We start from the raw sequence: 24,560 nt of genomic DNA, 5'->3' as shown, positions 1-24,560 counted from the left end.
TTGTTTTCAGTGAGCCATTAGAGGCAGCACACACCCAGAGCAGCGAGGGTGGCCCCGCCCAGCTCCTTGGCAGGGAACTACGCTGAGCATCTCAGCATCACCCTGCCATACCTCTGAACTGTGTTTGTGAACATCTGTGCTTCATCTTGACTTATTTTGTGCATCCATTAGCAAGATGTGTCCCAAGGCATCAGAAAAGCCTAAGAGCGGTTACTTTTGGGGTCTAGCAATGCTCAAAAACTTTTCCATGTAAATTAATGGTATTTTTTCTTTGCTTTATACCATTTCAGCTTACAAAAGTTTTCATACGAACAATCTGCTTTTGGATAGCGGGGGAAACCTGTACTCAGTATTTTCTCACAGTACCTTTCAAAGTCATAGTCTTCCTAACACTTTATTTTTTTAATGTGTATTTATTTTGAAAGACAGTGAGCACAGGGAAAGGCAGAGAGAGGGGGAGAGAGAGAATCCCAAGCAGGCTTCATGCTGTCAGTGTAGAGCTTGACGTGGGCTCAACTGTGAGATCATGACCTGAGTGCAAGTTAAGAGTAGGGGCTCTACCAACTGAGTCACCCAGGCGCCCCTTCCTGACACTTTATTTATTTATTTTAAAAAAATTTTTTTCCCTTAATGTTTATTTTTGAGAGAAAGAGAGACAGAATGTGAGTAGGGGAGGGGAAGAGAGAGAGGGAGACACAGAATCCAAAGCAGGCTCCAGGCCGTCAGCACAGAGCCCAATATGGGTTTTGAACTCACAAACCATGAGATCATGACCTGAGCTGAAGTAGGAGGCTTAATCACCTGAGCCACCCAGGTGCTCCCACTACTTAACACTTTAAATGAAAAAGAATATTCCATCTTTGCCATATGTCAGAATAGATCACCTACTGTGGTTGTTTGTAAGAAATCCACAAATGTACTACACCATCCATATCATTTTAGTTTATATATTTTAACATCAGTATTTTACAAAATAGAAAATAAATCATGTACAATTCTAATATCATTTCTTAGTATTTCCTGACAGTCCTTTTTCTACATACATACTTTAAAAAAAATACAACCGTAGTAAAACTGAATCCTTATACTCTACCACCACCAAATCCTTGAATTCTGTAGTGTATTCAGTTGACTAAAAAATAGTGTGTCCTCAAGGTCAGGTTTGATGCCCAAAGGGGGCTTATGTCTAGTAAAGAAGATTTTTTAAATTAATTTATTTATTTTGAGAGAGAGAGAAAGGCAGAGAGAGAGAGAGAGAGAGGAAAAGAGAGAGAAAATTCCAAGCAGGCTCTGCACTGTTGGCATGGAGTCTGACGTGGGGCTCGAACTCACAAACTATGAGATCATGACCTGAGCCGAAACCAAGAACTAGATGCTCAACCGACTGAGCCACTCAGGCACCCCTGGTAAAGAAGATTTTTTAACTTTCATTATTCTATCTAAACAATATATTCTAAGAGAGGAGAAGGAAGGTTAAAAGGACAAGGAACTGAGTTCAAACTGTAAGTCACTGAAAGCATATCCCAATGTCTTCCCTATCAACTGGGAAATATGAGAGTTAAGACTAAACTAAAAGCACCTTTTTTTAAATAAGCTTACCCTACCAGCATCTGTAGGAAAAGTCAAAACCATTAAACCTAGACCAGTGCTGAGTCCCAAAGATTATTAGTCTAATAGGTACTGTCCTGCCTCTGACAGGTACCATTTTACATACTGTGGTCCAAATGTGGTCTGTAGTAATATTGTCATAAGTTATCAAGACTTATAAGTTATAAGTTCAAGAGTTATCTGCAAATTAAATGCACACCAGCAGGGCACCTGGGTGGCTCAGTTGGTTAAGCGACCGACTTCGGCTCAGGTCATGATCTCACAGTTTGTGAGTTCAAGCCCCGCGTCGGGCTCTGTGCTGACAGCTCAGGGCCCGGAGCCTACTTCAGATTCTGTGTCTCCCCCTCTCTCTACCCCTCCCCTGCTCATGCTCTGTGTCTCTCCTTGAATAATAAATAAACGCTAAAAAAAAAATAGTTAAAAAAAATGCACACCAGCAAGCGTGAGCTCTGAAATTGGCAATCTAATACAAGTACTTATGGGTATCTGCCCAGCTTACCTGGAATACCACTCTGGATTTCTCTAAAAGGTAAGTTCTCATATTGGCACCAATGATTCGATATCTCTTATCAAAACCAATTTCAATATACTTCCCAAAACGGCTACTGTTATCATTCCTGGTTGTCTTAGCATTTCCAATGGACTAAGAAGCAAAGGGAAAAATAATATTTTAGAAGTATAGTTCATGACATGACATTTACAGAGTTTGTTCAGGGAGAGAAAAGACAGAATAGAACACAACCCTTTATAACTGATTCTTTTAAGAACAGAACCAATTTTGCCCCTGCAGGTACCAGGGTATGCTTTGCCCACTGTGCAACCACACAGATACTCACTAATAGTTCATATCTGTCTTGTTATTCTCTCACAAATTATTTTCAGAAACAGCAAACCTGAGCACAGTGGCTAGGGGATTTTCACACCATTTGTGGTATCAGAACACGCTCATTGAAGTCAACAAGGAAAGAAACGGATGGGAATGGGGGCTGCCAAGGCAAGACCTCTTAGTTATACACTTGGGTTTGGATTTCCTGAAAAACTTGGGCTGTGTAATATAAATAAGCTGGTTAAGACAAATTAATATTTTCATGGAGATGCTATTCCGGTGTTCAGAGCCTCATTAGCTAGAAGTTTCTATCATTTTACCCTGTGACAACAAAGGCCTAGTTGGACTGTTTATTAGCAGAGTATTAATAATTACCCACTCAATTCAAAGCCATTTTCTGAAACCAGACATACTAAAATCTGCCCTTGGAATTTGATAGTTTTCTCTATCTTGCAAAACATCTGCTATAGAATTCATAGAATGTAACTTTCTGCTAATTTTTTATATAACTATAAAAATTAAGGTAACATACGTACCACTTTTTTCAATGTTTATTTATTTATTTTGAGAATGGGGAAGAGGGGCAGAGGAAAAGACAGAGAATCTCAGGTAGGCTCCATGCTCAGCATGGAGCCTGACGTGGAGCTCAGTCTCACAGCTATGAGGTAATGACCTGAGCCAAGATCATGACCTAAGCCAAAATCAAGAGTCAGATGCCTAACTGACTGAGACACCCAGATGCCCCTCATACGTACTACTTTCTGACTTAGGTAACATGCTTCCATAAAGTTTTGTTTCAAGGCAAAGCAAAAAACAAGTGTAGTAAGAAAACCAAGTGTTCACATAATGCATATATTAAATGTTTAATAAACAATTTCACATACGATTAATACCATTTACTTGTACAAAGCCTAAGACTATCAGAATTAATATATTAAAGTCATAGCAGAGAGAAAGGCGTGAAAATGCTCTGGTGTATTAAAAAAGCAATACAAATATAAGTGATGAAAACAGTAATAACATAGCCACAAAAAATCAACACATTAGATTCTCTGATCAAAGAAAGCACATTTTCACTCTGTGAAATACAAGGCAGATATTGTTCTATTTTGCTTTGGCAGTGAGAACACTGCTATATTTCAGATTAACATTTTAAATGGAAAGAGTGATGGAAAGCTATCTTCCAAGCAAAATAAGAGTGAACTAATATAGCCTAAGATAATTTAACAATACATTTACTTAGATATTCCCTTTCTTGATGGCATGAAAAGTACAACCAAAAAATCTCCATATATTCCAGTTATTTTTATTTTATTTAGAAAAGGAAATTAATGATAAAGCAGGATTTTCTTTCACCACTCTGTCACAGAGCAGAGGAAGACGATGTAGTAATTATGGCAATGGCAGTAATAGCCACCGAGTGTTTACCAGGCACTGTCCCAAGCACCTTTCTGCCAGCAACTAAGGAAGCTGGGGAAGGGGGCGCCACAGCCACTCCTTCCTCCCTGACTCTATTCCACCTTCCAGATGCCAGCTCTCTCCTATCTACTCAGAGTGGGAGTCAGAGCGGCCAAGCTGTCAAAACAGCACTACACTCTATGAGAATCTGCAGTGAGTAGGCCAGGGTTGAAACAAACTCCTCCCCTCTGTCTTTGAGTGAAATGTATTTAAACATAGAGCAAAGAATGGTAGAAGAAGCAAATGAAATAGAAGTCTGAAGATCTGGGTATTAGACCAGGCCCTGTTACCAACTTGCCAACATTTAATCCTCTGAGAAATGCTAGTGACTCCAAGTGTAAACTGCCTAGGTGACATGAGCTCCAGGGTCCTTTTCAAAACTAAAACTATATGATGCTAAGCCTTGAACCTGGTAAGGAAAGGTCCTATATACAAACAATACCTTTTGTTCATTCCCTCTAATTGCTCCCTCTGCCTTTTAAGTACTATATTTACAACAGACCCCCTTAATGCTATTTTCATTTCAGTTAGCAAGAAACTTCTAAGGAAAAGTTTTGTGGTCTTGATTGTACTACTGATTTCAGTGAAGTGTTGAGTGAGTTCCTCCTCTTTACTAAAAGCACATAAAAGTCTTCAACTATGGTTATTAAAGATGTAAAAGAACTATTAAGATCCAGTATGCCCCAAGAATATTTCCCTGTCCCCATCTTAGGATGAAAATTTCCTAGAGAAAAGGAGGAAAAGAAAACATGAAAAAATGAGCAAAAAAGATTCATTTCTCTGTGCCTCATTTGTATTTTGCCAAAGGAGCCTATGCTGAGGATGAGCTTGCTTTCTAGAGGATAATGTGGAAATCCCCTTAGCCACTGGGCTGTGATGTTAATGTAGGACGCTCATTATCCCAGGAGTTTCAGATCACTGGAGACCCAGACATGCCATCCTTGACATCACAGTAAAGGACTCTGATATAGAGATGCAGTCTTGAGAAGCAGGTTTAAAGTTACAAACTTTCTAGGTCACATACTCAATATTTCATCTGTCTTCCTCCTATGACTGCAAACCCTTTGGTACCATTCTTAAGCCCCACATTCCACTTTAATCTTTGAAATTGGTATGCCCTCATTTGTAGTTATTGAAAATTAGTTCTCTCTGTGCCAAACTTTCTTAATCCAAATTCCTTTTGAAAAACTATACAACATAGAAGGGAATAGCTAAGCATAATTTTTTTGTTCAGTCTAGCAAACAAAGTAAATTCTTTCTAAGTACATATTAAAAAATAGTATTTGTGACCATTCTACTATCTCTCCTGCTAACACAAGTGAACTATGTATTGTGGAAAAACCGATGTACTATTTTTTGAATGAGAATATAGCAAAGTCATAAAATATGTCAATCAACTTGACATATTCTAGAAGGTTCATTCTGGACTTACATTATTATACGGTCCAGGCCTAGAAAAGGTGGGGTTCCTGGATGCCATCACAACTTAGACTGGGATATTCTGACATTAGGGACTAAGAATGAGCTAAATTATTGCCAAATACAGAGAATTTGTTGTTGTGACCAAAAACAGTCAAACTGATGGTAAGAAGCAAAGCAAAGGCCTGTTGTTTTCTGCCCCAAACCCAAAACATGGCTCTACAGATTATATTTCCCCAATATTAACTGTGGCATCCAGCACTACAGTTGGCATCTGTAGCTTAAATTCTTTCGAAATCTTAATATCTGCTTAAATTCTCTACTACTCTTTTTGGCATAAACCTCTGTTTCCCCCAGTCTGTGCCACTTCAGAAAGCTTCTCCAGTTCTCTTTCCACAGTGCACTTAGCCCAGGAAGCCCCATAACTTCCCCAGCATATCCTGTCCTCTCAATCCCAAGAACAGAAGTTCCGCTGCTCTGGAGGACAGCCCTGTGGGCAAGGGGTCACAGCACTCTGTTCTGAAGTGTCACACATGGCACTGCAAACCAGGCACAATTACCTCTGGACTGATTATTGCAAAAACCACTTGTACCACAGGTGCACCAGGCCAGTTCTAAACTCCGTCTGTGTTTGGGTGACAAATAAGGCTTGACAAAGGAAAAAAACAGGAATAAACAATGCTGACTTGAATTCTCAATGAGAAAGGTTTGTTCCTGTCTAAAATAATTTCTCTCCATTATTAATGAGAAATACTTTTCTCCATTTAATGGGACTACTTGCAAAAATGTTTGACTTTCTTAAAATCGTATTAATAGACAGATAATTATCTAACTACAAATCCTGGAATATTCAAATTCTCACACAAACAGGTCCACTTTCTTTGGAATGAGCATTTCCACTCTGTATACATATTTCACCTTTTAAAGCACATCCTTTTGTAGTTGTCCTTTCTCAGGAATTTATTAAATTGTACTGAATTTCTTTTTCTAGCCTACAGCTTTGTGATATGCTAGACAAAAACAAGAAGAAAAATGTTCATAAGATCATGACTTAAGCTTATAGTTAAAATCTGGGGGGAAAATATAGAAAAGGCTAACAGGTTGTACTAAGTATAGAAAATGAAATGTGGGCAAAGGGATGATAAAATTCTTCATGCTTGAGCATGGAGAATCCTATGAACTCAGAATTAGAGGGAAATGAGGAACACACTTCTACTACAAGGAACAATAGATAGGAGTCAAATAACTCGGAGAATAGAAATTTAGAAAATGAAATACCACTACCAGCTATTTAGAGGCAACAATTCAAAGGTAGGTTAAAAGTGCAGGATTATGGAATAAAGTAAATGCCTCCATAGCTGGGCTTTACTCAAATGTCTACCTTACTGACTTTTTACTTTTCTGAGGTCTCTTCTTACTAATATGTGGAAAAGTATTTTCCTACTTTTAGTGGCCAGGACATCCTCAACTTTCTTACATGTGCTGTTTCAATTTTTTGGGCATGTTTCTTAAGAAAATATAGTAACAAGGTCAAGGCTGCTGCTGTCTTACCTCCATAATGGGGTTGGAGGCCAAGACCTTTTCCTCAACATTGGCTTCACTGGCAGAACCACTTACAGTTGCAAAGTATCGCATGGCATACTTAGCTGAAACTGTTTTCCCTGCCCCAGACTCTCCACTTACGATGATGGACTGATTTCGTTCATCTCTGTAAAACAAAGAAGAGTAACTGTCAGTGCTGCCCACTCCTGAATGTTATTAACATTATTTCCTCTGTGCTCTCATCAAAGAGCCATGGTGAATTTCTCCTGGTTCATATGTCCAGCAATGTGGGAAGGAACATAAGAATGATATTTCCTAATAAAAGTAACTACTTACAGGGGCATCTGGGTGGCTCAGTCAGTTAAGCATTTGACTCTTGATTTTGGCTCAGGTCACTATCTCACAGGTTTGTGAGTTTGAGCCCCACAGTGGGCTCTGTGCTAACAGTGCAGAGCCTGCTTGGGATTCTCTCTCTCTCTCTCTCTCTCTCTCTCTCTCTCTCTCTCTCTCTGACCTTCCCCTACACACATGTGCATTCTCTAAATAAATAAATAAATAAATAAATAAATAAATAAATAAACTTAAAAAAAATAACTACTCATAAACTAGTAATGAACAGAGAGAGGGAAGAAGATATAAAGCATTGAATCAGAGAACATCACATCTGAGGTGAACCTGTAATAGAGGGTCTCTGAATTTTTTGTGTGTACATGTCTCAAACACATTATTTAATTTCTGGATAATAATTCTAGTATACTACAGTACTGTTGTCAATCACCTCAGAAGAGAAAGGAGCCACAGCAAGGGAATTTAAAAGAAATCCTATTAAAATTATAAATTGTCTAGTATTTAACAGTCCTTAAAGTAATGTCTCCCACGAACTCCAGCTTCTGCTGAAAGTGTCCTCATTAGTAGAGAAGAAACGCTTCATTTATTTGTTGGTGATTTGTTCAAATATGTCACAACTCAAAAACTACTATTACCTCTTTAATTCACCCACACAATGACTCAAAAACTCTGATATACTTGCTCATAAGACTATCATTTCTTTGAGGATAAAGACCTAGATAATCTTTACCTTTAATATCCAGCACCTAATCCAGAGCCCGACACATCACAGAAACTCAATAAATGTGTATTGATTATAAGTAAATAAAACTTCAATGAGCAACCTAGCCTAAGAATAAATCTTTCTGTTTAGACTACAATTTCTACTAGGACAGAAGTAGGAAATTGTACTTCCTAAGATGGAACCTGCAATCAGCTTTTTATCAAAATAACAGAACAAGTACATAAAGGTGGTATCATTTTTGCCCTTAATTTGCAAAGGGACAGGATCAGGATGATATCAAAGATTTTTAGTGGGACTATCCTACAAGGCCACAAGATGGGGAGGTTATTCTACTATAGAAGGTGATCTTTTTATCTTTAAAAGGAGACTTATTTATCCAACAAATATACCTACTACACCTATCAAACACCTACTACATGCCAAACATTGTGCTAAATACTAGGGATACAAATTAAATAAGCTGGGATCCGTGTCCTCAGTGGTGAACGGTCTAACAGGAATGAGAGACCTAGTAATTCAAGATTATAATACTTGTGATGGGGCACTGAAAGGAGGAAGAGGTGATCAGGGAAGGCTCCCTAGAGAAGATATCAGAACAAGGTCTAGAATGATAACTAGGAAAAAGCAAGGGACGAGGAAGTCAGAAAGGAAACATACCAGGGAAAAGAGACAACAAAATAAAAGCTCAGAAGCATGAGAAGTTATAATTATAATTATAATTATAATTATAATGAGAAGTTATAATTCAATTTGGCTGGAACATGGAGTTATGACAGATAAGGTTGCAGAAATGACCAAGAACATGATCACAAATTTCTTACATGAGAGGTTAAGGAATCTGAAGTTTACCTAAAAATGATGGAGTGCCATTATAGGGTTTTACACAGAAAATAACACAATCTAATTAGTAAAAATCACTCTGGCAGCAATATGGACTATGGGCAGCAGGGTGTCCAGATGTAAAATTATCAAAGTGTGAGTAAAGGTTGTGGTGGTCCTGACTGAGAGAGGTAGATGGGTTTCAGGGACACCAAAGTGATAGAATCCACAGTACTTGGCAGTAAATTTTCAAAGTAGAAATTTAGGACTTTTCTGAGGAAAAGTTTCTTTTTCTTTTGAGAAATGAGGCTAACTGTCTTATTTTATAGACCTTGAAAAATACAGTAGGAGTACGCAGTTCAGGCCTGAGTATGCACACTTACATCACATTACCAGGACAGATAGCAGCCTATTCCTAACACCCAGACTCCCATATTGTGGGGAAAATCAGGAGGATCAAGGTGACACACTAAGGAATGTTTAATTTGTATAGTACAAGCTTGCATGTAATCCCCATTTTTATGACACATCATGGAATCTCATACTCATCATCTCATCATCTTTCTTTTTATTTGAATTTACAGATGGAACTGAATACTCCCATTGCCTCTGTTGATTCATGGCTGATTTCAAAATAAATCATCTAATAAAACAGTTCTCATTTTGGTGCCAGTGCACTTTCTTTTAGTCATTTAAAATGTCCCCAGAATTCACCTTTTTTCGATACATTAATCAAGGCATAGTATCAATAGTTTTTGGATTCCCTTCTACAGTATGAGTGGAAAAATTATCTCTTTGTAATTTCTGCATGATCAGTTCTGTCACTGTGCCTGTGTGACAGGACTCCTTCCAAGAGCAAACAAGGTGAGGAGGCTTCCACAAGTCTGACGAAATTATTAATGGGAACTGCTATTCTAAACTGTACTGCATTTAAAAGGCTACTTCCAAGTCTTAATATCAAAATGTTATATCAAAAATCTAAAAGTTCATGTGAAATAGCCCTTTCCTATAATCTGGGGAAGAAGAAAAATATTAAAGATGATAAGATCAAAAACTATTCAAATTAACAGAGATTTGGACAAATACATACATATATGCACTGATATAAAGCACATGCCATATACATTTCCTTTTCTAGGATATAGGATCCTGGATCCATATGATCAATAGTTTTTAAAATTTTTAAAGGGATTTTATTATTTCTTTTATATTTCCCTGACTTTTTGGCAGGCTTCCCTTTTTTACCAAGGTTAGTAGAGCATTCCAATATATAAATAAGCACCACTCTTTCATTATATAAGCTCCTTTGCATCCAGGTTCTAATTTTAGATCTGTCATTTACCAGGTACGTAGCTTAGAACAATTGCATGACCTCTATGGGTCACAGTTTTCTCATCTTTAAGATTAAATAGTACCCAAAGTCCTTCTCAAATTCTAAAGTACTATAATCTAAAAGTCTAACTCTGGAGTGGATTTTTCAAATCTTGGGTGGTCTACAGCCTGCACTCTAGCCAAGGTAAACTCTTAGGACCCAGAATAGTTGGGAAAGGACAGACCTATAGACACTCAGATGGTCTTGAGTGGCCATATTTGAAATGAGCAACATTTCTTCTCTGGAGGATCCCTGAATTTAAGATGGCCAAAATCAAAAAAGGGCTACAATGAGGAAAAATGTAAAATAATCAATTCACCTGCTTTTATTATTTATAAATGTTTATTTATTTATTTTGAGAGAGAAAGAGTGCAAGTGCAGGAGAGGCAGAGAGAATCCCAAGCAGTTTCCATGCTGCCAGTGCAGAGCCCAACGTGGAGCTCAATCTCACAAAACCATGAGATCATGACCTGAGCCGAAATCAAGAGTTAGACATTCGACCAACTGACCTACCCGGGCAATGCAATTAAATGCTTTTAAATTAAACACAGGAAGTAGAAATTTGTAGGTACAATAAAGTTTTAAAATGTTTTTCAGTTCTATGTGGCCATACGAAGAAATGCCCAAAAGATAGAACAAGAGCGAGATAGGTAGAAGTGGGGAGCCAAGCAGAGACACAGATGAGAGAAGGTTAACACATAATAAAGACACACAAAAGGAAAAACAGGAAAAGTATGACAGAGATGAGGAGAAAACAGAAAAAACCATCAGGGACAAATATTTTATGGTTCACGCTTGGTTAGACCATGCACAAAAATAAATGCAAAATGGATTAAAGACCTAAAACCTTAATTCCTAGAAGAAAACATAGGCAGTAAGGTCTTTGACAGCAGCTGTAGAAAACATTTTTCTAGATATGTCTGTCTCCTTTGGTAAGGGAAACAAAAGCAAAATGAAACTATTTTTTTAATGTGTATTTATTTATTTTGAGAAAAAGAGAGAGTGTGTGTGCAAGTGGGACAGGGGCAGAGAGAAAAACCCAAGCAGGCTCTGCACTAACAGCGTATAGCCCAATGTGGGGCTCATGAACTGTGAGATCATGATCTGAGCTGAAATCAAGAGTCAGAGGCTTAACCGACTGTGCCATCAACGTGCCCTAAACTATTTTTATTTATCAAAATAAAAAGCTTTTGCACAATAAAACAAAAAAGGCAACCTACTGAATAAGAGATCTGCAAATGACATATCCAATAAGGGGGTTAACATCCAAACTATTTAAAGAACTTATACAACTCAATACCAAAAACCCCCAAATAATCCAATTTAAAAATAGGCAGAAGCCATGAATAGACATTTTTCTAAAAAAGACATAGAGATGGCAAACAGACACAAGGAAAAGATGCTCGTCATCAGTCATCATCAGGGAAATGCAAATCAAAACTACAACGAGATATCACTTCACACCTGTCAGATGGCTAAAAGCAAAAAGAGAAGAAACAACAAATGTTGGCAAAGATGTGGAGAAAAAGGAACCCTCATGCACTGTTGGTGGGAATGCAAGCTGGTGAAGTCACTGTGAAAGACACTATGAGGTTCCTCAAAAATTTTAAAATAGAATCACCCTATCTATGATCCAGTAATTTCACTACTAGATATTTAGCAAAAAAAAAAAAAAAAAAAAAAACCTACAAAAACACTAATTTGAAAATATAGATAGATAGAGATAGAGATACTCCTATGTTTACTACAGCATTATTTACAATAGCCAATATATGGAAGCAACCCAAGTATCCATCCATAGATAAATGGATAAAGATGTGGTATATTTACACAATGGAATGTTATTCAGCCATAAAAAAGACAGAGGTCTTACCATGTGCAACAATATGGATGGACCTAGAAGATATTATGCTAAGTGAAATAAGTCAGTCAGAGAAAGACAAATACCATAATGTCATTCACATGTGGAATTTAAGAAACAAAATAAATGAACAAAGGAAAAAAGCCAAAAGAAAACAGATTTTTAAATACAGAGAACAAATTGGTGGTTGCCAAAAGGGAGGTGGGTGGGAGGTGAAGGGGATTAAGAGTCCACTTATCGTGATGAAAAGTGAATAATGTATAGAATTACTGAATCATTATATTGTAAATGTGAAACTAGTATAACACTGTGTTATTTTTACTTGAATAAAATAAATAAAAAATTTTTAAAAATTTATGGTTCAAGGTGAATATCATAGGCTACCCTTTCCTATTAATTTGAGCTGTGAGCTTTAAATGGTTATATATGTGTAAATAATAATTTATAGTTCTTTGAAATTTTGACTATCTGATCAGTCAGTATTTATAATGCTTCAAGTACTCTTGTCCTTATATTACAAGAACCTTCTTTCTACTTGAAGGATATAGATATCACTTCAAAAGCCAGACAAAACCAAGTTAAAGAACAGAGATTCTCCACTCTTCATCAAGGACAGATCAATCTGGACCATCTTAAGGCTGCATGAACCAAAGATTTATGATTTCCGGCTTGGCCAGTTCTCTCAAGGGCCTCTACAATAATACCAAATACCTGGGTACTGAGTGTCTTGGAGGTAAGCTCTTCTGACCTGTTTTATCAATGGTGGTTACAGGGGCTCTAATGTGAACTAAAAGCCCCCACCTAAAAATACTGTTTCATTCATTTATTAAAAAAACATGTAATGAACAGCCACAATGTGCCAATCATTTTATGAAGATAAAAGACTCTGGGGCCATTGTTTATTGAGAGAGAATTGTACTTATTGAAAGTATAGTTAAAATATAGGGAAGTAATTGCTAGAAAAGAGGTCTATCCAGGAGAATATGAAACAAGGGAGGAAGGATATGAAATTGGTGGGAGATGTAAGAAGATGATGTCAGGAAATACTTTCTTGAAAAGGTGATGCCTTAATTGACTTTTACATGATTAGGAAAAACTAGGTTGTATAGGAAGAAGGCAATGGGAATTAAATTATATAGAGACACCTGAAATCTCAGGGGAAAAAATATTCAAGAATAGAATAGCCACTCTGGGTTAATGAAAGAGAAGAGTTACATCGTAGTCCATTTTCCTTCTTTGGTTTTCAGTATCTATATCTATCTAGTCTTTATACCTGTATCTATTTGGTCACCCCAACCTTTTCTTGTATCTATTAAGTTTTAATTTTATATCAGGTGTATTCTTTTATAGATTTTCCTTCTGAACTTTACCCTTTAAAAAATGTAATCTCTCTAGTTCATCATGGTCATATTGAATACTATTCATATCTTCTAAGACCATCAACCTCTTCTCTGCAAATTTAATGAGCATACTTCTCATTCACATCCTTGTCATTCATGACTCAGCTAAGTAATGCCAACCTCAGACCTGACTCATGCTGAACACAACTTAATATATCCACCCATGTTGATGTTGACTCTCTGATAGCCATCCACTGGGTGTTGCCATTTACTTTAGGTAAGTGTACAAGCACCTGCATCTAATTTTTAGCTTATAAGTGAACATGTCTGCATTAAACAAAATCTAGAGGTTTACTTTTTTGCAGGCAATCAATCTAATTGTTTCTTATTTAATCACTTGTTAAAAAGAGAAATATTATGTTCACGTGATATAAGGCTTTCTTCCAAAGCCATGTTTTTTACTGTGATGACTTAAAGATGTGGCTTCAGCCAGCATTATATTGATTATAAAGCCAGACAAAGACCCCAGTAAAAAGGAGAACTACAGACCAATTTCCCTGATGAACATGGATGTAAAAATTTTCAACAAGATACTAGCAAACCAAATCCAACAATACATTAAAAGAATTATTCACCACAATCAAGTGGGGTTTATTCCTGGGATGCAGGCTTGGTTCAATATCCGCAAATCAATCAATGTGACAGATCACATTAATAAAAGAAAGGATAAGAACCACAAGATCCTCTCAATAGATGCAGAGAAAGCATTTGACAAAATACAGCACGCTTTCTTGATAAAAACCTCCAAGTAAGTAGGGATAGAGGGAACATACCTCAAGATCATAAAGGACATATACAAAAGACTCACAGCTAATATCATCCTCAATGGGGAAAAACTGAGAGCTTTCCCCCTAAGCTCAAAAACACAACAGGGAAGGGGTGCCTGGGTGGCGCAGTCAGTTAAGTATCTGACTTTGGCTCAGGTCATGATCTCACGGCTCATGAGTTCAAGCCCCACATTGGGCTCTGTGCTGACAGCTCAGAATCTGGAGCCTGGTTTGAATCCTGTGCCTCCCTCTCTTTCTGCCCCTCCTCTGCTGGTGCATGCTCTCTCTCTCTCTCTCTCTCTCTCTCTCTCTCTCTCTCTCTCTCTCTCAAAGATAAATAAGCAATAAAAAATTAAAAATTAAACAAACAAACAAAAAGAACGCAACCAAAATGTCCATTCTCACCACTGGTGTTCAACATAGTGTTGGAAGTCCTAGCCTCAGCAATCAGACAACACAAAGAAATAAAAGACATCCAAACTGGCAAGGAAGAAGTCAAATTTTCACTCTTCGCAGATGATATGATACTCTATGTGGAAAACCCAAGACTCTACCAAAAAACTCCTAGAACTGATAATATGAATTCAGCAAAATCACAGGATATAAAATCAACATACAGCTATCAGTTGCATTTCTATACACCAATAATGAAGCACTAGAAAGAGAAATCAAGGAATCGATCCCATTTACAACTGCACCAAAACCCATAAAATACCTAGGAATAAAACTAACCAAAGAGGTCAAAGATCTGTATGCTAAAAACTATAGAAAGCTTATGAAAGAAACTGAAGAAGACACAAAGAAATGAAAAAAACATTCCATGTTCATTGATTGGGAGAATAAGTATTGTTAAAATGTTGATACTATTCAAAGCAATCTACACATTCAATGTAATCCCTGTCAAAATAACACCAGCATTCTTCACAGAGCTAGAACAAACAATTCTAAAATTTGTATGGACCAGAAAAGACTCTAAGTAGCCAAATAATGTTGAAAAAGAAAACCAAAGCTGGAAGCATCACAGTTCTGGACTTCAAGCTGTATTACAAAGTTGTAATCATCAAGACAGTATAGTAGTGGCACAAAAACAGATCAGTGGAACTGAACAGATAACCCAGAAATGGACGCACAAATGTATGGCCAACTAATCTTCGACAAAGCAGGAAAGAATATCCAATGGAAAAAAGACAGTCTCTTTAGCAAATGGTGCTGGGAAAACTGGAAAGTGACATGCAAAAGAATGAACCAGGACCCCTTTCTTACATCATACACAAAAATAAACTCAAAATGGATGAAAGACCTAAGTGTAAGACAGGAAACCATCAAAATCCTATAGAAGAAAATAGGCAGCAACCAGTTTGACCTTGGCCAAAGCAACTTCTTACTAGACAAGTGCCCCAAGGCAAAGGAAACAAAAGCAAAAATAAACTATTGGGCACCTTGGGTGGCTTGGTTGAGCATCTGACTCTTGGTTTTGGCTCAGGTCATGATCTCACGGTTTGTGAGTTTCAGCCCTCAATCAGGCTCCATGCTGGCAGCATGGGGCCTGCTTGGGATTCTCTCTCTCTCTCTCTCTGCCCTTCCCCTGCTTGCACAATCAATCAATCTATCAATAGAATGTGCTGGCACACTGGTGAAAGCTGTGCTTTAGAGAGTCAGAGAGACAATTAAGGTCATTCAATTCTTGAGAAACCGGTCACACTGCTATCAGATCCTCTCATGTCAAATTGAATTCTCTGTTCCATCACTACAGAGCCTTAATATAAAGGTGCCTTAACAGAAATAGCCAGTTACATATATTTATAACTTTTATAGACTCATACTTACTGTATTTTAATGCTTCTACAACTTTACGGGGCAGCTAGTACCCACTAAGTGCCAAATTTTTCAAGAATCCTGAAGAACAGTCATATACAAGGAGCTGAGGTAGTCTCAAAGTAAAACTTGAGTGGGATCATGAAGAATACATAAAAATCGGGCAGAAACAGGAGCATGGAGAAGGAAATTCTAAGCTGAATAAAACATGCAAAATTTATGTATGCAATGTTAATTTGAGGGAGTAAATGTATTAGAATAGGGGAGTGTAATTGAAAATAAGAAAATGACAAAGAAGAAAGGTTTTGGAGTCTCAAAGCTAGAACCAAATACCAGCTCCTAGATTCTATTTATTAGGCTGACAGCCTGAACAAGTTATTTTCCTCAGTTTCCTCACCTGTAAGGCAGGGGTGATGATGTCTGCTCCCATGCTTGCACAGCAGACATCTAAACCTGGTAGCTCTTAATACAAGTTAATCTACCTTTATATATCATACCTAAAGTTCCTTATCAGGTAGCATATATTATTTCAAGTCTATTTGCATAAATAGGATACTTGGTACCACAGGGCAGCAGAGTCACAGTTGGTAACAGGAGAGATTTTATAATCTATAATAGCAGGCCAATGAAACTCAGGACAGAGAAGCCTTCAGAAAAACTGCCTAGGGGCCCCTGGGTGGCTCAATCAGTTAAGTGTCCAACTTCAGCTCAGGTCATGATCTCACAGTTCGTGGGTTTGAGCCCCATGTCGGGCTCTGTACTGACAGCTCACAGTCTGGAGCCTACTTCAGATTCTGTGTCTCCCTCTCTCTCTGCCCCTTCCCAATCTTACTCTGTCTCTCTCCATCTCTCAAAAATAAATAAACGTTGAAAAAAAATATTAAAAAGAAAAGTGCCTAGCCAAATGAAAGAAGGAGCCACCCTAAGAAAAGGCCTAGCAATAAATAATCAAGAGTAATAGGGGTGCCTGGGTTGGTTGAGCTCAGTTGGTTGAGTGTCTGACTCCTGATTTCAGTTCAGGTCATGATCCCAGGGTCATGGGATCAAGTCCCATGACAGGCTATGAGCTGAACGTAAAGCCTGCCTAAGATTTTCTCTTTCTCCCTCTACCATTCTCCCCTGCTTGCACACACTTTCTCTAAAAAATAAAAATAAAAAAAATAATTAAAAAAAAACAATTAACAAAAAAAGGGGGGCAGTGCCTGGGTGGCTCAGTTGGTTAAGCATCTGACTCTTGATTTCCGCTCAGGTTGCATTTCATGGTCATGAGATCAAGCCCCAAGTTGGGGTCCACAATGGGCATGGAGCCTGCTTGGGATTCCCTCCCCCCAACCCCTCTCTCTTCCCCTTCCTTGCTTGTACACACATGCACACACATGCGTGCTCTCTCTCTCTCTCTCTCAAAAACTAAAAATACATTTAAAAAAAAATTTTTTAAAGAATATAACCAGATGAGAGGCTAAAGTAAATGAAAAGAGAATATAGACCTAAGACTTCATAATGATGAGGACTGATGATAGTAACAGCCTATACTTAAATACTTATTAAAATTTTTAACTGAGGTATAGTTGACATAGAATGTTACATTAGTTTCAGGTGTACAACATAGTGATTCATTAAGTCTTTATGTTATGCTATTCAAAGTGCTTTTATGTTTATCATCTAATATACTTTTTACCTTTGAAGTAAGCACAATAGGTATTTTTTTTTCCTTATTGGGGAAAATAACACAGAGAGGTTAGATGGCTTATCCAAGTTTAGAACAGAGCTCTACGAATGTCACATACCACACCTCCTGATTTCCAAGAAGAAAGTCTATACCATGCTCCTTCTGCTTTACTACACAACTCCTTATCATAGTCTGCTCTCTACTAGGAAGAGCAAAATGCTTATGTATTAGTCTCCATGAAACAACAAGGTAACAAACGCATACCACAGAATACTATATAAGTGTCAAGGTAAACCATCCAGTGAAATTGCTCCATTTTATAGGTAATAAAACTGAGACTAAGGCAGATGAGGAGATTGAACCTTACATGGTTATTTATTGATGCATGTGTGATTAGTACAGAGCTCTTTTTCATTATACCAAGGTTATGCATATAAACTAATTTATGTCAAGAAAACCCAGGGTTGCCTGGGTGGCTCAGTCAGTTAAATTTCTGACCTCAGTCCAGGACTTTATGAACTCGGTTTGTGAGCCTGAGCCCTGAATTTGGCTTTGTGCTCACAAGCGCAAAACCTGCTTTGGATCCTCTGTTTCTTGCTTTTTCTGCCTCTGACCAGGCCCCCCCTCCCCACCCCTGCCTTGCATGCACACTCTTTCTCTCTCAAAATATTTTTTAAAAAAAGAAAACCTATAAATGAAACTTAGTCAAAAAAGTTTATTTACCTTTTACAATGGAAAGAAAATAAACCAAATTGATCAATATTGCCTGGTTTTAAGGAAATAAAAGAAAAAAAATTATGTGTTAAGGAAAATTTACTGTCATTTAGTTACCAAAGAGCAATCAGTGCCAGCATGAGAAAAGACTGGCAAGAATGGGAAACAAGAACATGAGAAGAAAAACAGACACAGCAGCCCACTGACACTTGCACATCTCCTCTGTAAGTCAAAGGGACTATTAAAAGTAAGAGGCTAGACTATGAAGGTATTCTGTGAGGGCACTGCTCTCCATAAAAGCTTAGAAAGGAGTCCTGAGGCAAGGATCCTGGTTATTGCTATTGTCATTGGACATATGCCTACTGGGGAAGAATCATTTGTATCAGTTTTGTTTTGAGAATAGATACCTAAAATGAAAGTCCAACCCTTCCTCCTCCCTCCCTTCCACCCCACATACAAAACCTGCTCTTCCTTCAATCTCTTCCATCTCAGTAAATGGCAACTTCCACTTTCTGGTGCTCAGACCAAATACCTTGCCTCCATCCCTGACTCCTCTTTTTCTTTCATACCCTCACATAAGCAAGCCTTTGTCCATTCTATCTTAAAAATATATCCAGAATCCATCCATCCACTCTTACCATCTTCATTAATATACTCTTCAACTGGATTATTATTTCTTAATTGGATCAATATAAAAACCTCCTAACTAGTCTCTTGGATTCTACCCTTGTCCTACTACCAACTGTTTTTTTAATTTTTGCTTTTGTTTTATAACTAGTCTTGATATGATTTCAAACTGGTTTTTTTTCCCCACTGATTTCAAACTCACAGAAAATTACAAAACTAGTAAAATGAACTCCCATATATGCTTTACTCAGATTCACCAATTGTTTAGGTTTTGCCTGTTTGTTTTATTAACCTCTCTATTTCTCTTATATTTTCTGAAATATTCAAGAGTAGGTTACAGACATGATGGCTCCTACATAATTTAGAGTACTATATTTCTTAAGAACAGTGACATGCTTTTATACATCTATAGTAATCAAAATCAGGAAATGTAACAGTGACATAGTAATATTATTTATTTCACAGATATCTATATTCCAATTTTATCAACCATCCAGCAATGTTCTCTACAGTTTACCTTACCTCTCCCATCATCACAGATTCAATTCAGAATATTCACTGCATTTAACTGCGTGTATTGTTCATCACTTTTAATCTAAATGCTTCCTCAGCCTTTCCTGGACTTCTCTGACCTTCATAATTTTGAAGGGTATCTATAGTTATTTTGTACAATGCTCCTCATTTTTAGTTTTTCTGGTGTTTCTTCCTGATTAGATTTAGGATATGTATTTTTGGCAGCAATTTATGGTCAATTTTTACCATAGCTGCAAGATGAGGCCATTCCTCTGTTCAAAACCCACACTCAGATAAGTCAAATTTGCTATGACAGCCCACACCTCTTGGTAGGATCCTTGCAGTTGATGATTTTTCTGCTTGGAATATTCTTCCCCAGATATGTGAATGACTTGCTTTATCCTTTCCTTCATGTTATTTTTTTTTTAAGTTTTATTTATTTGTTTTGAGAGAGACAGAGAACATGAATGGGGGAGGGGCAGAGAGAGAAGGCGAGAAAGAACCCAAGCAGGCTCCAGGCTCTGAGCTGTCAGCATAGAGCCCGACACAGAGCTCGAACTCACAAACCATGAGATCATGATCTGAGCCAAAATCAACAGTCAGATGCTTAACCACCTGAGCCATCCAGGCGCCCCCTTTCTTTCATTTTATTACTCAAAAGACAGCTTAAGTTTTTATGGAGTTAGGTAAGTTGATATCAAAGTCTCAATGGAAAAACAAACACCTAAAGATAGCTAGGAAAATAATGAAAAAGACAAACTATGAGAGGGTTTAATGCTACCAAACATTAAAAAAAATACTACAAAGCCACTATAATTAAAACAATGTGAGGGGAAAGTGGGTGATAGGCACTGAGGAGGGCACCTGTTGGGATGAGCACTGGGTGTTGTATGGAAACCAATCTGACAATAAATTTCATATTTTAAATGAATGAATGAATGAATGAATGAATGAATCAATAACAGAGTGAGGGGGCGCCTGGGTGGCTCATTCAGTTAAAGTGTCATGATCTTGCGGTTCATGAGTTTGAGCTCCACTTCAGGGTCTCTGCTGTCAGCACAGAGCGTGCTTCACATCCTCTGTCTCTCTCTCTCTCTCTGCCCCTCCCCCATTTGCTCGCTTGCTCTCTCTCTGTATCGCTCTCTCAAAAATAAACATAAAAAAACAAAAAAACCAGTGTGGTACTGGGACATGAAGACATAAAGGGAGGTGAAAAGAACTGAGCCAAGATATTGACCCCAAAACATGAGAAAACCTAGGATATGACAAGTGACATCTGAAATAACTGGGGCAAAATAGGTTTCTTAATAAGTACTGCTGGGGTAACTAGGTAAGCATTTGGAAAAAAGATAAATTTAGATCCATATCTCATATAATACAAAAGAATAAACTTCAATGGGATCAGGGACCTAAAGGTACATTATAAAACAATACAAACAAGAAAACATGGATAAATTCCTCTTTTACCCTGGTATAGGAAAAGGCGTTGAGTGTTGTTTTTTTTTTTTTTTAAGTTTATTTATTTATTTTGAGAGAGAGAGAGAGAGAGAGAGCAGAGAGAGGAGGAGAGAGAATCCCAAGCAGGTTCCTCCATGTCAGCACAGAGTCTGATCAGGGCTCGAACCCATGAGCCATGAGATCATGACCTAAGCTGAAATCAAGAGTTAGACACTTAACTGATTGAGCCACCCAGGCACCCCTAGAGAAAGGTTTTTAATACTGACTCAAAATCTCTAGTAATAAAATAAAAGATTGATAATTTTGCATGGAAAAAAAACAGCACAAATAAAATCAAAAGAAAACTTATAAATGGAGGGGGGATATTTACAATATATACCACAAAGAGCTAATATCCCTAATGTATTTTTTAACTCTTAAAATTGAGGACCAAAGGACTAAATGCACAACCAAAAAACTGAAAAGACATAAATGGACAGTTCACTGCATAAACAAAGACACAAACACATTGATAAAATGGCTTTTAAACATACAAAAAGATGTTCAAATTCACTCATATTTAAAGAAATACAAATATAAACAACCTTGAAATACCATTGGATAGTGAAGAACTGCAAAGAAAAACTACATATTTTTTGTTGATGAGGCTATGGGGAAGCAGGCATTCTTGAACATTTTTGGCAGAAATAAAAACCCGTATAACCCTTCTAGAGGGAATCTGGAAATACCTACTAAACTACATTTAAACCTACCTTTTGACCTAGCAATGCCACTTTTAGCAACCTACCTTAAGCTACATTTCCAAAAATACATAAATACATATGCACCAGGTTATTACAGCATTGTTTAAATGTTGTTGAATTTAAAATGTTGAAAACAATCTAAATGACCACATATGGGAAAGTGGTTGAATAAACTAATAAAGTGAGTAAGATAAAGAACAAACCTAAGTAACTTTGGAAATCAGTACTTTATATACCATAAGGCTAAAGACAAAATGAATTGGACACAAATATTGTACTTGAATGGTAAATTTGCTTCTCACGGGAGTATGGGATAATATTTTTAGAACTACTTTACTACTTTATGAACATTCTAGGATTGAGCAAAGAAATATACATATATATATGTATATGTATATGTGTGTGCATGTGTGTGTGTGTGTGTGTGTATACACATACATACAGGATAAGGAGACCAGGTTTCTAAAGACCAAAGAAAGGAGATAAATGAAGGAAAAAGAGAAAGCAAAAATAAAAACTGTGGTGTTGAACTGGAATTGGATGTATCAATATGAACTCAAGTTTTTAAAAAAAATTTTTTTTTTCAACGTTTATTTATTTTTGGGACAGAGAGAGACAGAGCATGAACGGGGGAGGGTCAGAGAGAGGGAGACACAGAATCGGAAACAGGCTCCAGGCTCTGAGCCATCATCCCAGAACCTGACGCGGGGCTTGAACTCACGGACCGCGAGATCATGACCTGGCTGAAGTCGGACGCTTAACCGACTGCGCCACCCAGGCGCCCCTCAAGTTTTTTTAATATATATACAGATAGACATAATAATATATACAGACATGTATCGGGGTGTGTGTGTGTGTGTGTGTGTGTGTGTGTGTGTGTGTAAAAATGTGTAACTTTTATATTTAGAGAAAGGCAAATTAATACAACACTGGGATACCATTTATCACCTGTCAGTGTGGCAAAATTTTAAAAGTATGACAACACATCCTGTTGGTAAGGCTATGGGAAAACCTTTATTTCCTAGCTCTGTGAACTGGGCTTAAAGATGATGCCCCAATAGTAATGAGCATTCCTAGCAGAAAGATCTTTGTTTCTAAGTACCATTCCAAAAAAGAAACCAGGGCTCCCTGAAGAAATTAAATAGCTGATTCTAGGGTTGGGGTAAGGAAATCAGAAAATGAGCCACATGTTGCTAAAATGTAAGAAAATGATCAAAACATAATAAAGGGCTGTTGAAAGTACACTTGAAAAGAGCTCCAAGGTTTCAACAAAATAAATCTGATAGAGTTTGAACAAAATCTGATAGAGTTTGAACAAAATAAATAGTGATAATCCATAGACTAAAATAAATATCCATGAGTCCATACTGATAGAAATAAAAAATAAATACTAAATAAATGGGGGAAAGTAACAGCTCTTCCTTACAGTAGAAAATAGCAAATGACCACTTGACCAACACCACAGTAAAAATTGTTGCAGTCAAGAATCATCAATGGATGTTAAAATTAGTAAGTGAAAGTATGATGAAAAACAGGATATTTACATGGTCTAAAAGTATTTTCCCATAACACACTTATTAATTTCAAAGTTTAAAATAGTAATTAAAATAGAGAAATCTGGTAGATACTGCCTTAACTAAGTGATCAATGTTAGTATCCCCAGGAATCAGTATCTTATATCTCCTCTATATGATGAAGGGCACATCACTTCTGTGATATGACTGTCCAAAATGTGTGGCTAGCCTCAATTACTCAATCAGGAAAAAAAACTCAAACTTTCAGGAGGGTAAGAATTTTTGGAGTCTATTTTGCCTAATTTTTCTACTGCTGTGTCCTCAGAGCCTACAAGATAGTTGGCCAGTATGTATTCTTCAAAAGTGTCAAAATCATGAAAGAAAAGAGGATTAATGGATAGTTCTAGATTGGAGGAACCTAAGGAGAAACACAAGGTACTATGTATGATTCTAGATTGAATCCTAGACCAGAAAAAGGGCATTGGAGGGGAAATGATAATCAGTGAACAAGGTTTTTAGATTACTTAACAGTATTATACAATGTACATTTCCTGGTTTCAATTATTTACAATGGTTACATAACATGTTAACATGAGAGGAAATGTGAGGGTAAGGAAATCAGTACCTCTGTGTACTATTTTTCCAACCTCTTTGTAAGTTTAAGGTTTTTTTAAGTTTGCGAAAAAACAGAGAGGGCAGCTTTACAATGAGGCTTTCCCTGAAACTATTACATATACCCTCTTGCCTACCTGGCATTCCTTACCTACTTTCCTAACTTTATTTTCCAGGATAGTACTTATTAATATGTGAAAAACTGTGTATCTTCTGCCTCACTTCATGAGGGTAAAAACTTTTGTCTATTTTGTCTCATTTGTTTGCTGTTGTGTCCCCTATGCCCAGGACAGTGTCTGGATGGTGTTCAGTAAAGGTCTACTGAACAAGTGTCTATAACTTCCCTGAAGATATAAGGGGCCTCTAAGAGTACTGGAAATGTGAAACTCCAGGATTCACATCTGGTAAACATGGCACCTCATCACTTGGTAAGGAAAAAATGCCAAGAAACGATCCTGCAATATCTATCTCCAACTATAAGCCTAAGAGACGTGGTCTACTTAGCTGCTGTAGCACATTTTCTGTGTACAGACTTAGAAATATATTTATAAATGGTGAACATAAAATCATAACTGAAGCGTATTTTAAAACTGCCTAAAAAACAAAACTAAGCAAAAGGAAAAGAAACCAGCAAACCTATAGTAAAGAAATCACATTGACTGAGTCACAGGGGAATCCTGAGGGAAGAAATGTTAGGAAACCAAAGTAAATCTAGGGTTGAAAAGCCAGAAATATTCATACAAATCTAACA

General features: G+C 37.2%; 1 protein-coding gene across 13 annotated transcripts in view; it reads right to left on the bottom strand.

Moving 5' to 3' along the window:
• The window catches only part of MYO5A (myosin VA), a 195,604-nt gene that overhangs the window by 101,298 nt on the left and 69,746 nt on the right, over positions 1–24,560 (bottom strand). For all 13 annotated transcript variants that reach the window (XM_043555398.1, XM_043555402.1, XM_043555404.1 and 10 more), the window contains exons 5-6: positions 6,863–7,019; positions 2,108–2,251 (exon numbers count right to left, since the gene is read on the bottom strand). In XM_043555398.1, the coding sequence (XP_043411333.1) occupies positions 2,108–2,251; positions 6,863–7,019 (301 nt within the window). The remainder of the gene's footprint in view (positions 1–2,107; positions 2,252–6,862; positions 7,020–24,560) is intronic.

This window comes from Prionailurus bengalensis, chromosome B3, assembly GCF_016509475.1.
Source record: "Prionailurus bengalensis isolate Pbe53 chromosome B3, Fcat_Pben_1.1_paternal_pri, whole genome shotgun sequence".
NCBI lineage: Eukaryota > Metazoa > Chordata > Mammalia > Carnivora > Felidae > Prionailurus > Prionailurus bengalensis.
The sequence above is the reverse complement of the archived record's forward strand: the minus strand, read 5'-3'. Positions and strand labels throughout refer to the sequence as shown.